Genomic DNA, 13132 nt, shown 5'->3' with positions numbered 1-13132 from the left:
TTGCATGAAATTTTAGAACAATAATTAGTTTACAATGATGGACTCTGAAGGTTTCTGCCAGAGCCGTTGAGAAATGATTATAATTATTATACCTTCAAGCGGGTTTTGTTGAACTTTGGCTGCAAAGCATATGTCGACTGAACTTCATGAATATTAATTAGATTGCGCTGCTGGACTCGGAAGGTTTCTACTCAGCGCGAGTATGTTCTAATTAATATTAATGAGCTGTGTTTTCGCCGTGGTAGGCTTCGTCGGAACCGAGCACAGCTCTCCAGTTGCAGTTATGGCGGAGCCTTCATCGCGGCGAGATGATGATGATTGGGATGATTTCAACGAATTCAAGAGCGGAACGGGACGGAAGATTCATCTGGAGCGGGCTCGTGTGAACGCTGAAGAGATGTCGCTGCTGCTGGATGGGGTTTCTGTCACCGAGCACGCGTTTGAGACGAGCCCTTACACACAGGACCTCATCACACACTTCGACGAGAAGTTACAATTATGCTTCCAAAATGTAAACCCTAAACCGGACACAATAAATCCAGTTTTGCCGATAAATGAGGATACGAGCCTGAGATGCGATGAGTAAGTAAAGAACAGCATGCATCAGTGTAATGCCGCACAATGCATTAATGTGCATCATCATCATGGTTGTTATTTTCATCAGTGGACCACTGAAGACATTCTGTCAGCGCAATGAGTGCACGAGTCAGGACAGGACGCTGGAGTGGAATCAAATATAGTGTATTATGGTTCATCTTGTAAAATGTTCCCAGAGGATAGACTAGTTTCATTATTATTTCAGCGCGTGCCCTGAAGGATCCCTGCATCAGCGGAGGTCACGTGACTCTGGATGTTGTTTACTGTGTCTCGTGTTTACAAGCATGATTCACCATGTAGCAGAACTGAAACAGCTGTACAGTTTATACAAGTTTATACAAGTTACATGATGAGCAGGTTATTGCTGACGTGGAAGTGGGCCTACTTCAAATTACCAAAGTGTGAAAAGGTATAAAAGGTTATAGTAAAATAAAGGTACTGTTTTAAAATTATTTATTTTTATATACAATATATATTTTACGAAATATTTTAGTATCCACTATTCGGGAACTGCTATAAAAAAAAACTGTTATGAAATCAAAGCCATAGGTCTAGTTAAGTTCCAAATTTTAAGTTGATATCACAAAAATTGAGGTTGAAGTGCGATTTTATTTAGGCATTATACAAAAAAAATATGGTTACTGGGTGACACCCAAACTCAATTTTTATTTTTTTAATGGTATTTTTCTGGCACAATATTAGTCAGTCACAAAACGATCACGTGACACTGGAGACTGGAGTAATGATGCTCAAAATTCAGCTTTGTTCACAGGAATAAATTACATTTTAAATTAAATTTATGCATTAAGCAAATGCTTTAAGCGACTTGCAGTGCATTCAGGCTCTCAATTTTTACCTTTCATGTGTTCCCGGGGAATTGAACCCCCAACACATTTTAACAAACATTCACATAAAGACAGTTATTTTAAACTGTAATAATATTTCACAATATAACCATTTTGAGAGAGAGACTTCTTTTTAATTGGTTATCCCCTTGCCGGCCCAGATCTTCTGAATGGCATTAAATGAGTTGTTTTATTTTATTTAGATTTGTACCATCCCCAGTGTACAGGCTTCCAGCTGAGTCCTATTAAAACAACTAGCCCCAAGAAGCCATGGTTTAGGGGCGTTGTTAGGCAAGACACGAATTGGAGATATAGTAAAGTGTAATGATATTAATAAAAACAGTATTCTTCCACCAAACAATGTAGTTCCTCAGAATCAGTAGAGGTTGCAACAAAGTGGTTGCCAAGCAACACGCAAACGTAAACAAAGGTTTGTGCTTGTAGAGTAATTTACAACCGATTCAAACGTGCCTCGGCCAATCAGAATCAAGGACCGGAACTGTGCACTTCATTAAAAAAAAGGGATACTCCACCCTAAAATGAAACTGTTGTCATTAATCGCTTACCCCCATGTCTTTCCAAACCTGTAAAAGCTCAGTTCGTCTTCAGAACACAATTGAAGATATTTCGTTTTAGGATGGAGTATCCCTTTAAGTGTCACTAAATGTTTTTTCGCCAAATGTAAAACATTAGTCAAGTGAATAAGTCTGAAAACATTTTATATCTGCATGCAGTTGAAGGGTTATTGGCTCTTTGTGTCATAGACTCGCTCTCCTCCATGCAGGATCTGGAATGCTCTCACAGATAACTACGGCAGTGTCATGCCGGTGGACTGGAGTCAGTCTAAAGCTCGCTCGCTTCACCTCTCAGCGCTGAGCATTGAGGACAGACCGGTGAGTGTCCGTCTCAAACCTGTGTCCTGCCAGAGACAGCACTCAGCCCGCAGTAACCCTTCCTCTGTCTCGCTCCGTCAGCGGATGGAGAGTGTGAACCTGGACCTGTCTGATGATGAGGAGCTGAGGGAGCAGATGGACACACACTCCATCATCGTGTCCTGCATCAGCGAGGAACCGCTGCTCACTGCTGAACAGGTGAGGACCCAACCTGAGCTCTACAATCAGCCAGGAACCACAGAACAAGGGACCGCTTCGGCCAAGCAAATGCTTTTGAACTGTAATTAAAAATGTTGATATTTTTTTAAAAGAATACAGTAATAATAACTAGTATAATTCATAGAGTGCCTTTCCATAGCTCATGGACAATTTACTTTTGAGAACCAACAGGTAAATGAACATCAGTTGAATATTACAAACAATCAATACAAGAAAAATACATAAACATGAATACTTTTTTAATGCTTAGAAATAATACTTTGATTTACCAAGGATGCAAAGTGACAGTTAAATAACATTAATGATGTGTCACAAGATTTCAAATAATTGTTCTTTAGAATTTTCTATTCCTCAAAGAATTCTGGAAGGGTGTTACATTTTTAATAAATAGCTTGTAAATTGTGCACTTTTTGTGAATTAGATAGTTTTTGATGACTGAAATTAAATTCATTTTTAAAATAGAATCCAGAAAAATTTAAACAGAAAAAAAGATATTAAAAAAATTCAGCAATTTGTATTTTTATGCCAGAATAAAAAATAAAAATAAAAAGTAATCGTGTCTGTTTAGTGGTGAGATGTGAACTCAGAATTGTGGGATTTAAAGTCTTGAGATGTAAACTACAAACAAAGTCTGAATAGTGAGAGAAAAAAATCACAATTACAGTTTTTATTCCATAATAAAAAAATAATAATAATAATTCTGTAAGAATAACGGTTTTCAGAAAAAATATGAAAAACCTGAAATAAAATAAAATGAATTAAAATTCAATTATTAAACTAATTTAAAAGACTTGAGTAACGGATACTGAAAATTCTGCCTTGCTGTCCCAGGTGTAAATCACATTTTAAATGATAGTGATATACAGTTATTTTAAATTGCAATAATATTTCCCTCATATTTTCGCACCTTGTGTTTTTGATCAAATCTGAATGCATCTTTAGGTGATCGAGGAGCTAGAGGAGCTGATGCAGGACTCCCCAGAGCTGGAATCAGAGCGGATGGCTCCTCACTCAGAGCTCTCGCTCGTCTCTCACAGCAGCCGGACGGACGAGGAGCGTGAGTACGTCCCTCTGGGGGTCAGCTGTGGGGCCGTGGGGGCGTGTCTGACTCTGAGGTGTGCTCTCTGTGCAGGAGTGAGGCTGATGTCTGCGCTGGAGCTGAACGTCCAGCTGGAGGACGTGGAGACGGCCATACGCAGGTATTCAGAAGAGCTCATCCAGCAGCTGGCCGTCAGAGATGAGCTGGAGTTTGAGAAGGAGGTGAAGAACAGCTTCATCTCGGTACTCATAGACGTACAGAACCGGCAGAAGCTCCACCGAGAGATGCTGAGAAAGAAGAGGAAAGTGAAGAACGCGTCTGGATCAGAGAGACTGCCGTCTTCTGTGAGTAGCACGAGTCGCGAGTGTGTTATTTCTAGTGCCATCAAACGATTCATCGCATCCAAAATAAAAGGTTTTGTTTACATAATACATGTGTGTGTACTGTGTTTATTATGTACATATAAATATATTGAGCATTTCTGTGTATTTATTAGGGTTGTAACGGTACGTGTATTCGTACCGGACCGTTTCGGTACAGGGCTTTCGGTTACGGTGCACGTGTGTACCGAATGCAATATTTTTGGAACATCACTACAACTAGGACAAAAACAATTGTGATTCAAATGCAGCTCCCGTCGGCATTTAAACAGACCTATGCTCTTAATTCCGATCGGTCCAACGCAATAACGAAATCTGAGCAGGTCTAAAAACTGAAACTGTTGATGCTGCACTTTACACTATGGAAAAGTTATATATATCTTTTTTAAATATGAGCAGGCCTACAAGCTGGGTTTGGTAATGCTGCACTGTAATCATAGTTATTTATTTACATTATATTTTATTATTTATTTTATTAAAAAGTATTTTAAAAAAGTGTAAACAAATTGTTAAAAAAATGTAAAGTAATAAATAACCTGCAGTTTAATGTTTGCATTTCTTTCCCTTACTGTACCGAAAATGAACCGAACCGTGACTTTAAAACTGATGTACGTACCGAACCGTGATTTTTGCGTACCGTTACACCCCTAATATTTAAATAGTTATATATGTATATATTTTAATCTGTAAGTCGCATTGGATAAAAGCGTTTGCTAAATGAATAAATGTAAATATATTTAAGAAAAATATGTAGTTTATATATTAAATATATTTATATATATGATATAAATTATATGAATATGAATATACAGGTAAATATTTTCAAAATATATGCTGTATGTGTCTGTATTTATATATACATAATAAATATACACACCACACACACATTTATTATGAAAACAAAAACTTTTATTTTGGATGCAAGTAATTGTTTGACCGCACTAGTTTTTTTATTTTTTATTTTTATTTTTTGTCTTGAGTCCGGTCAAAATTTACCTTATTTGTTTTCTTAAGGCAAACCTGTTGCTTTCTCACACACTGGTCACTTTTGAGATTTTCGGCTTTCAGTGAAGTGGGTAGAAAACATCCAAAATACACTTTAAAGGGATAATTCACTAAAAAATGAAAATTTGGTCATCATTTACTCTCCCTAAAGTTGTTTCAAACCTGTACGAGTTTCCTTCTTTTGTTTCCGAACATTAAAGATATTTTGAAGAATGAAACAGTTTCTGGTCCCCAATGACTTCCATAATATATATATATATATATATATATATATATATATATATATATATATATTTTTTTTTTTTTTTTTTTTTTTTTTTTTTCAAATTATGGAAGTGAATGGGGACCATCATCTGTTTGGTGAGAAAATTATGACAGAATTTTCATTTTTTGGGTGAACTATTCTTGGGCGTGTTTATCTTATTGTACAAATTATCAATTAGCATTTTACAGTTTTATTCCTATCTAGATTATGAAGGTTTTTTTATAGAGGGGTTTGTTCATATATAATTTACATGATTTTATTTCTAAAAAATAAGTTGATTTTCTGGATGTATTTTCAGATTTGTAGAGTAATAAAATGAGAAAAGCTCTTTTTAGAACTAATTGTCAAATCTTTTACAAATTCCCCTCTGTAAAAACATAACTCTAATATGTCAGCAAAATGGGAGAGGATTTTTTTAAACCTGGCTTTATCCAGTGTTCAGATTTCTGTTCAGGAAATGTATGTAAATTAGTGTGTATTTTAAATATGTAGTGCCTGATTTGCATATTTAAACCTATCATCAACACACATACACAGAGCTCATCAAAAACGGTAAACTGCGCTTGAGCGTACTTGAGCTTTAGTTATTTGATGAGCTCTGTGTGTGTGTTTATACGTCGATCGATGCCCATCACAACCCAAATCCACTTTCATTCCTCTTTCTCTCTGTTCTTTCTCTCTCTCTTCTGTTCTGTGCCTGTAGCGCTTCAGCGTGGAGGGAATCTCTTCTGTCATTCAGAATGGCTTTCGCCACACTTTTGGCAATGTGGGTGGGGAGAAACAGGTGGCTATATATCTCTCGCTTTCTCTTTTCTGTTCTTCTGGGAGTGTCAGATCTGCTCCTAAAAGACACATCTATTACAGTATCTGCAGAAACCTTGCCAGCTGGATACTTTTGATCTTTTTGGCCATTATAGGCGTTCTGTCAATCTGGTTACTTAGATGTATTTCATGTAAATTTATCTGTTCAAGTGTAATGTGGCCGCCATAATAGAGATCTTACATTATATACATAGATATATATCTTCACTGTTGTTGCATCACAAAATACTACCGTGATTGCACAAATCTATCTAAAGAGATTGTACATTTTAAGTAGTTTTTCCAAGACTGTGCAGATGTTTTGAGACAGATCCCATGTCTGTCTGTCATGTTCAACCCTTCTCATCTGTGCTTTTATTCAGTACGTAACAACAGTCATCCCTTACGAGAGAAAAGACGGACCGCCGTCACTCCAAGACCTTCAGATCTTCACCAAAAGTGAGACTCGGTGCTTTTATTTAACATGAACACCATGTTAATACTTTATACCATGGTCATTGTTAACATTTCCTTTCCTGCAGTTTTAGAAGCCATGAGAGATGACAACGAGAAAGTCCCAAGCCTCCTCACAGACTACATCCTCAAAGGTAGCAACAGGAACAAAACAGTCAGAATTGCGAGATGAAATCTGTGTGTTTTTAAGCTTATTTATGGTGCTTTCTTTGCACATTTTGATTCAAATGTAGAGATTTGACAGATTACAGTTCTGCTGCCTCCTGTTTGCTCTGTTTATTTCTGGTAATGAATAGTGATCGTGTGTATTGTTTGCACACTTAATTGACGCCCTAAGTAATCATCATGAAAAGTGCCCTTAATGTAGAATAGTTATTTTGCTCTGCTCACATTTAAGCTGTTCACTGTCTGCATGGCGTCTTCTCTTCTGTTTCTGTGAGGTTTGTAAGAGATGTCGTTACTGAGTAATGATGAGTATTTAGATCACACTGTGTCTGTGTTTGCTGTATAATGTGTCGACCTGCCGTGACAATAGCAACAGATAGCCTTCACCGCTGAGTGACTGAGACTACGTCCACACGAACCAGAGCTTTCCCTATCCAATCTTTATTCCCCCTCATTTAAAGAAATATCAGTGTCCACACGAAACCACAAAACTGACACAAAACGATGTTTTATACAAACCAGACCAGCAGGTGGTGCTGTAATTTAGGGGTGGGCGGATCAATCTAAATATCGATAGTATCGATGCCAACACTGGTATTGGTATCAGATCGATACAATTGTACTTGAATCGATATTTTAATTTAAATATCTCTACGTCTAAACATCTACGTTCATTATACTTTCCTCGTGTCTTCTACCTCTACACAATCATGAGCAAACGTGGTTTCACATCCTGGCCCACTTAGCTACTCCTCCCCCTTCTGCTGCTCTGCTGTGATTCGTTGTTGTGTCAACACGTGACTCACTGACACATGACGTGGAGCAGCGAACAGAGTGAGCGAAGCTGATAGCACAGAAGGGGGGCTCAGCGAATGTAATTATACAGGTATATTTGATCTTGTTTGTTCTTCAGTAATAATTGTGTGCACTTTATTAAGTTGGCTCGAGAAAGCCAACTTACTGAAATCCTATTTAAACTTCTTCTTCTTCTTCTTCTTCTTCTTTTTCTTCTTCTTCTTATTCTTCTGACCCAAAATTTTCCAAACTCCAAACTTGGGTCACTTTCAGACTGTTCTGACTTGGTGTGCTATATCTTTTCAGACTGATTTGACTTTCAGTTTTCTTAAAAATTAATATTAAAAATCATAAAAAAATAACCCATAGACTTACATTGCAGAGTGCTTAAATTGAGCCAAGACTACGGTGGCCCATTAGTGCACAAGCCAAAAATTCAAATCTAAACTCCCTGAAACCCCAGACTCAATTAAACTACCATTGTATCTATCTATCTATCTATCTATCTATCTATCTATCTATCTATCTATCTATCTATCTATCTATCTATCTATCCTAGCAACATGCTAATAATGTTATAAACATGCTAGTCGAATGCTAATTATGCTAGATACATGTTAACGACATGATGGTCATGCTAGAAACATGCTAGCAACATGCTAGTCGCATGTTAGTCATGCCTGAAACATATTAACAACTTGCTATTCATGCTAGAAATCTATCTATCTAATAATCCTAGCAACATGCTAATAATGTTATAAACATGCTAGTCGCATGTTAGTCATGCCTGGCTGAAACATGTTAGCAACTTGCTAATCATGCTAGAAACATGCTAGCAACATGCTAGTCGAATGCTAATATTGCTAGAGACATGCTTACAACATGATAGTAGCATGTTTGTCATGCTAGAAACATGCTAGCAAAATGCTAATCATGCTAGAAACATGCTAGTCAAATGCTAATTATGCTAGAAAAATGCTAGCAAATGCTAATCATGCTAGCAACATGTTAGTCGCATGCTAATCATGCTAATCATGCTAGAAACATGCTAGTAACATGCTAATCATGCTACCAACATGTTAACAAAATGCTAATAATGTTAGAAACATGTTAACAACATGCTTGTCACATGCTAATCATGTTAGCGACATGTTAGCAACATGTTAATTATGTTAACAACATGCAAATTATGCTAGAAACATGTTAATCATGCTAGAAACATGCTAATCATGCTAGAAATATGCTAGCAACATACTAGTCACATGTTAATCATGGTAGCTACATGTAATCAACATGCTAGTAGCATGTTAATCATGCTAGAAACATGCTAACAACATGGTAATCATGCTAGCAACATGCTAACAGCATGTTAATCATGCTAGAAACATGATAGTAACATGCTAGTCACATGCTAATCATGCTAACAACATTCTTTTAACTTTTATCTATCTCTTTCTAAGTAATCTATCTTTCTTTCTAACTAATCTATCATTCTTTCTTTCAAACTAATCTATCATTCTTTCTTTTGAACTAATCTATCTATCATTCTTTCTTACTAATATATCTTTCTTTCTTTCTTTCAACTAATCTATCGATCTAACTTTAAACTACTTTAAACTTCAAACTACTTTAAACTTCTTACTTCTTTAAACTTCTTCAAACTTTGTGGTAAGGCTTTCTCAAGCCAACTTAAAGTTTGTCTCAATAAACTTTTTTTTCTAGTTTTATTTGCTTTTAAAATCAGAAAAAGGGAGAGATTTTTGTTATTCTTTATTTATTTATTTTTTTAAAAGGCTGTAAAGAATTCATTCTACAGTGCCTAATAACTAATAATTTTGTGGACTTCAATACATTAATAAAAAAATATTGCCTAATTGATCATTCATTCACCTCAGAAATAATGACATAGACCTACTGCTCTACCCTACACAAAGTTTTTTTTTTTTTTTTAAGTAAAAAGTATTGTTTTGGTATCAGTATCGGAAATACTGACCCTATATGTATTTGGTATCATATCGATACCAAATTATGCAGTATCACCCACCATTACTGTAATTCTGCCACAGATATACAATAAAAACAGTTAGTTAATGTTAGTTAAAAAAAGACAATCGTTCAGTGTTTGTTCATGTTTTTGTTGCTGTTACGTGACGTAACGGTGTCTGACTAGGGGCTAGACGTGGGCTGATGACATCATCGTTTCAGAAAATATACGGATGTCCAGACAAAAACACAAGGGCGCATTTTCAGATGTATCCAATCTGGGACCATTCTGGGTTTAAAAAAATATCGGTTTCACTCTCCCAAAACACTGGATCCGTGTGGACGGGCCCATACAGTCGCTGTTATCAGTGAACCCCTTTGTGAGTCAGTTTAGTCTCTCTTTAGATGCCCAACACATGTCCAAGGAAAATAATTATGTATATGAATGTATATGACTTTTATATACACTACTGTTCATAAGAAGTCTCTTCTTCTCACCAAGGTTACGGTTTTAATCAAGGTTATGGTTTTAATCAAAATACAATATTGTGAAGTATTATTACTATTTAAAATAACTGTATATTTTGTGTTACTATATTGTAAATGTTATTTATATCAATTATACATTTTAACATATATTCACATAGGATTATCTGTTTTAAATTGCAAAAATATTTCACGGTTTTTACTGGATTTTTTTAAATCAAATAAATGCAGCCTTGCTGAGACTTCTTTCAAAAACGTTTTATTTCAATAATAATTCCAAACTTTCGACCAGTAATGTAGAATTGTGAAGTGTGTTTTTCAGAAGTGTGCTTGACTTGTAGCATCTCTACCTTTTATAGTGTTTTTGGATTTTTTTTTTTTATAGGATCTTGACTAATATGGTGACTGTAAACTGTTGCATTGGGGCAAACGCAGTGTTCAGAAAATCTCCTTTAGTTTCTCCCTCTACTATAACACACAAGCAGACCCTCATCTGATGATTCTGATCATGGTTTCTCGTTTACAGTGCTCTGCCCCACATAGAGAGAGGCTCGTCTCTGCAGCGTCCCTGGAGGGAGTTATTTGTCCTTCTTCTCACTGCATGATGTGTGTTCGACTTCAGCTGCGGGACTCAGTTCTTCTGTACTGATGTGATGGTCTGTATTTTCCCGCTCATGGCAGTTTTGTAGTTTGCAGTTTTCAGTGTTTGTGTGACTGGGGGAAAAATCCAGATCTGGACTGTAGGACTTGTCTCAGTGTAAGTGTCCACCTTATTTTGCAGCTCAGAAAGCTCATTTCTGTGAATGTGAGACTTCTGATTCATTAGCAGCTATAGGTACATGCAGTATATACAAGAATAACAACATGCAGGAAACAGTAAAACTACTTTCACTACAGTGTATTTCAGAGCGTGATAAAATCAAATGAGAACAAATACCAGTTTGAAATATCAAGCAGCATACTAGACTGCTGTAAGGGCTAAAGGAGCAGGACATGAATGACAGCCGAAGCCTCAACAGGTGCATCTGTTCCTACAGTAAAAATAAGGTGGACTGAACCGTATTAATGTACTAATGCCGCGCGAGTCACGTCAGAGAGAGATGTGGCTTAGTAAAGTTAATGTATGATCTAAATCAGTGGTTCTCAACTGGTGGGTCACAACCCCAATATTTATCTGCAGGCCTGTTCTCATAATTTCATATAGTACAAATTAATAAAAAGTAATTAAAATAGCATACAAATAATGTTACTTAGACACACTATATGTGAAACTTTTGCTCATATCATATTAATAATTTGACATATTGTGTGTCAGATCTTCTATCCATGCCTTGAACAATAAGAGGGAACAATTGTATTTTTTATAATAAAGCATGAAAAAATAGAATATGTGAATTCTATTTGGGAAAGAATCAGCTTTAACTATCAGCTTTAACATGCACTATAATTTGTTGAAAACACAACGTACTCGTCTCGTCACATTCAGTACATTATTCATGTAAATGAAACCATATTTTCAATTTAAAATGGCCATATTTACAAAAACAAAGTTGAGTAGTTCGTATCCCTGGATATTGTTGTTTAACATTTCTATCGTAAAAGAGTTAAAATATTAAATGCTTGGTACCTCTCTGCTTCTGTGAACTTTGATTTGATTGGCCAACACGGTCATTTTAAAACTTTTTTGTCATCCTAACTAGTGATGCACTGATCATGATTTGTAATGGTTGATTCTGACACCGATTTCTTTTTACAAGCAAACTGGCCGATGCCGATACCTGATTTTTTTTGTTCTTTAGGCAACAAACAAGAAAGAAGGAAAGTATACATAAGATGTTTATTTGGTATTTATTAGGCCAAACTGGCTTTTGGCTATTGAAAACAATAACTCACTGTAGCTATTGATATTAACGGTAGTAAAAGCGTAGTAAGTAGCCTGCATTCAATAGAAACATAAGGGCTTTTCACACCGCAGGAACCTTGTCATAGTAGCAGAACTAATTGTGGAACTCCCCACTTTTGGGCATTTTCGCACTGCCTTTTCTAGAACTAAATTAGCTCCTACTCCGGAGCAGGGTCTAACCAGCTCAGCTTTTACTAACCGTGACAGAAGTAGACATTGATTGGCCAAACCCAGTCAAAAACACCCTCACCCGCCATCATTTAAAATGCCGTGTAAACATTGCGTCAACTTATTCAAATATCAAAAACAAGCTGATTGCAGATTGCGCATTTTAAGCAAAAACCGTCCGGTTCCGATTTATGGCCGGTCAACCGATGCATCCCTGATCCTAACAGCAAACAAGAATTTACAATAATAGGGGGACAATTTGTCCATTTCTGTCTTTGGTGGTTACAGTCCTGGTAGCAAACCCAGCTGAGAACCGCTGATGTAAAGCATGCTGTATAACTGTTCCAATCCTAAGGATTGATTAGTTGTCCTGTAATGTGTGCACTTACTGTTCTTTTAAACATGTGTTGTTTTGCTCAGATTGATTGACCTCCAGCGAGTGAATTAGCTGATGATGCCTTACATAACTAAACATCTATTCACTCGCATCCAGCTGAGCTTTACTCCAGTGACTTTACTGTTACAGTTGTGTGTTTGAATCTATGCATGGACTTGAGTGAAACCGACGGATCGGAGCATCTCTTCATGACTTGAGACACATTGAGCCTTAAACAAATGAATAAATCTACTGTACATGCTGGCGAGATTGTGTCACCGTGCCAGTGTTTGAATGTACAATCTGCTTGTGTGTCTGTTTAATGAATCGTTCACCCAGGACTCAGGTCATCCAAGATGTAGATGAGTCTGTTTCTTCATCAGAACAGATCTGGACCATCACTTGCTCATCAATGGATGCTCTGCAGTGAATGGGTGCCGTCAGAATGAGAGTCTAAACAGCTGATAAAAACATCACAATAATCCACAAGTAATCTGCACCACTCCAGTCCATCAGTTTATTCAATTCAATATAATTCAAGTTTATTTGTATAGCACTTTTCACGATGCAAATCGTTGCAAAGCAGCTTTCCAGGAAATTTAAGTTTCTGCAATATATTTAGTAGTAGTTTATCAGTGGTGACCATGTCAAGTTGATGTACATATGGCAAAAATGTACGATACAATTCAGTTAAAGACGTAATGATGAACACTATTAACAGCAATGATTATATTTCGC

At 36.5% G+C, this 13132-nt stretch overlaps 1 protein-coding gene across 4 annotated transcripts; it reads left to right on the top strand.

Annotated features, from left to right (window-relative positions):
* The first annotated feature begins 189 nt into the window (after positions 1–189).
* On the top strand, positions 190–12661 carry fez2a (fasciculation and elongation protein zeta 2a). Of its 4 annotated transcripts, none has more exons than XR_003294032.1 (9): positions 190–582; positions 2227–2335; positions 2417–2533; positions 3497–3937; positions 5947–6027; positions 6428–6503; positions 6587–6652; positions 10474–10603; positions 12439–12661. XR_003294032.1 is itself a non-coding variant. In XM_026284737.1 (9 exons), the coding sequence occupies exons 1-9, from the start codon at positions 221–223 to the stop codon at positions 10488–10490; spliced, it is 1194 nt and encodes a 397-aa protein (XP_026140522.1). In that variant the 5' UTR covers positions 195–220; the 3' UTR covers positions 10491–12661. The 4 variants fall into 4 exon arrangements, 3 of the variants coding, with proteins under 3 accessions (XP_026140521.1, XP_026140522.1, XP_026140523.1); XM_026284737.1 differs by having other exon boundaries at positions 195–582; positions 3497–3611; positions 3687–3937; positions 10474–12661; XM_026284736.1 differs by having other exon boundaries at positions 10474–12661.
* Positions 12662–13132: the final 471 nt, after the last annotated feature.

The sequence above is a fragment of the Carassius auratus genome, chromosome 16 (genome assembly GCF_003368295.1).
Source record: "Carassius auratus strain Wakin chromosome 16, ASM336829v1, whole genome shotgun sequence".
NCBI lineage: Eukaryota > Metazoa > Chordata > Actinopteri > Cypriniformes > Cyprinidae > Carassius > Carassius auratus.
This window is presented reverse-complemented; position numbering and strand designations above follow the sequence as displayed.

What these genes read in the sequence shown, in the direction of transcription:
- fez2a (XM_026284736.1), top strand. Translation starts at nt 221, where the DNA reads ATGAGCTGTGTTTTCGCCGTGGTAGGCTTCGTCGGAACCGAGCACAGC. An exon ending in TGAGCATTGAGGACAGACCG is followed by an intron (nt 2,336 to 2,416) that starts GTGAGTGTCCGT and finishes TCGCTCCGTCAG; the next exon opens with CGGATGGAGAGTGTGAACCT. An exon ending in ATGTGGGTGGGGAGAAACAG is followed by an intron (nt 6,028 to 6,427) that starts GTGGCTATATAT and finishes GCTTTTATTCAG; the next exon opens with TACGTAACAACAGTCATCCC.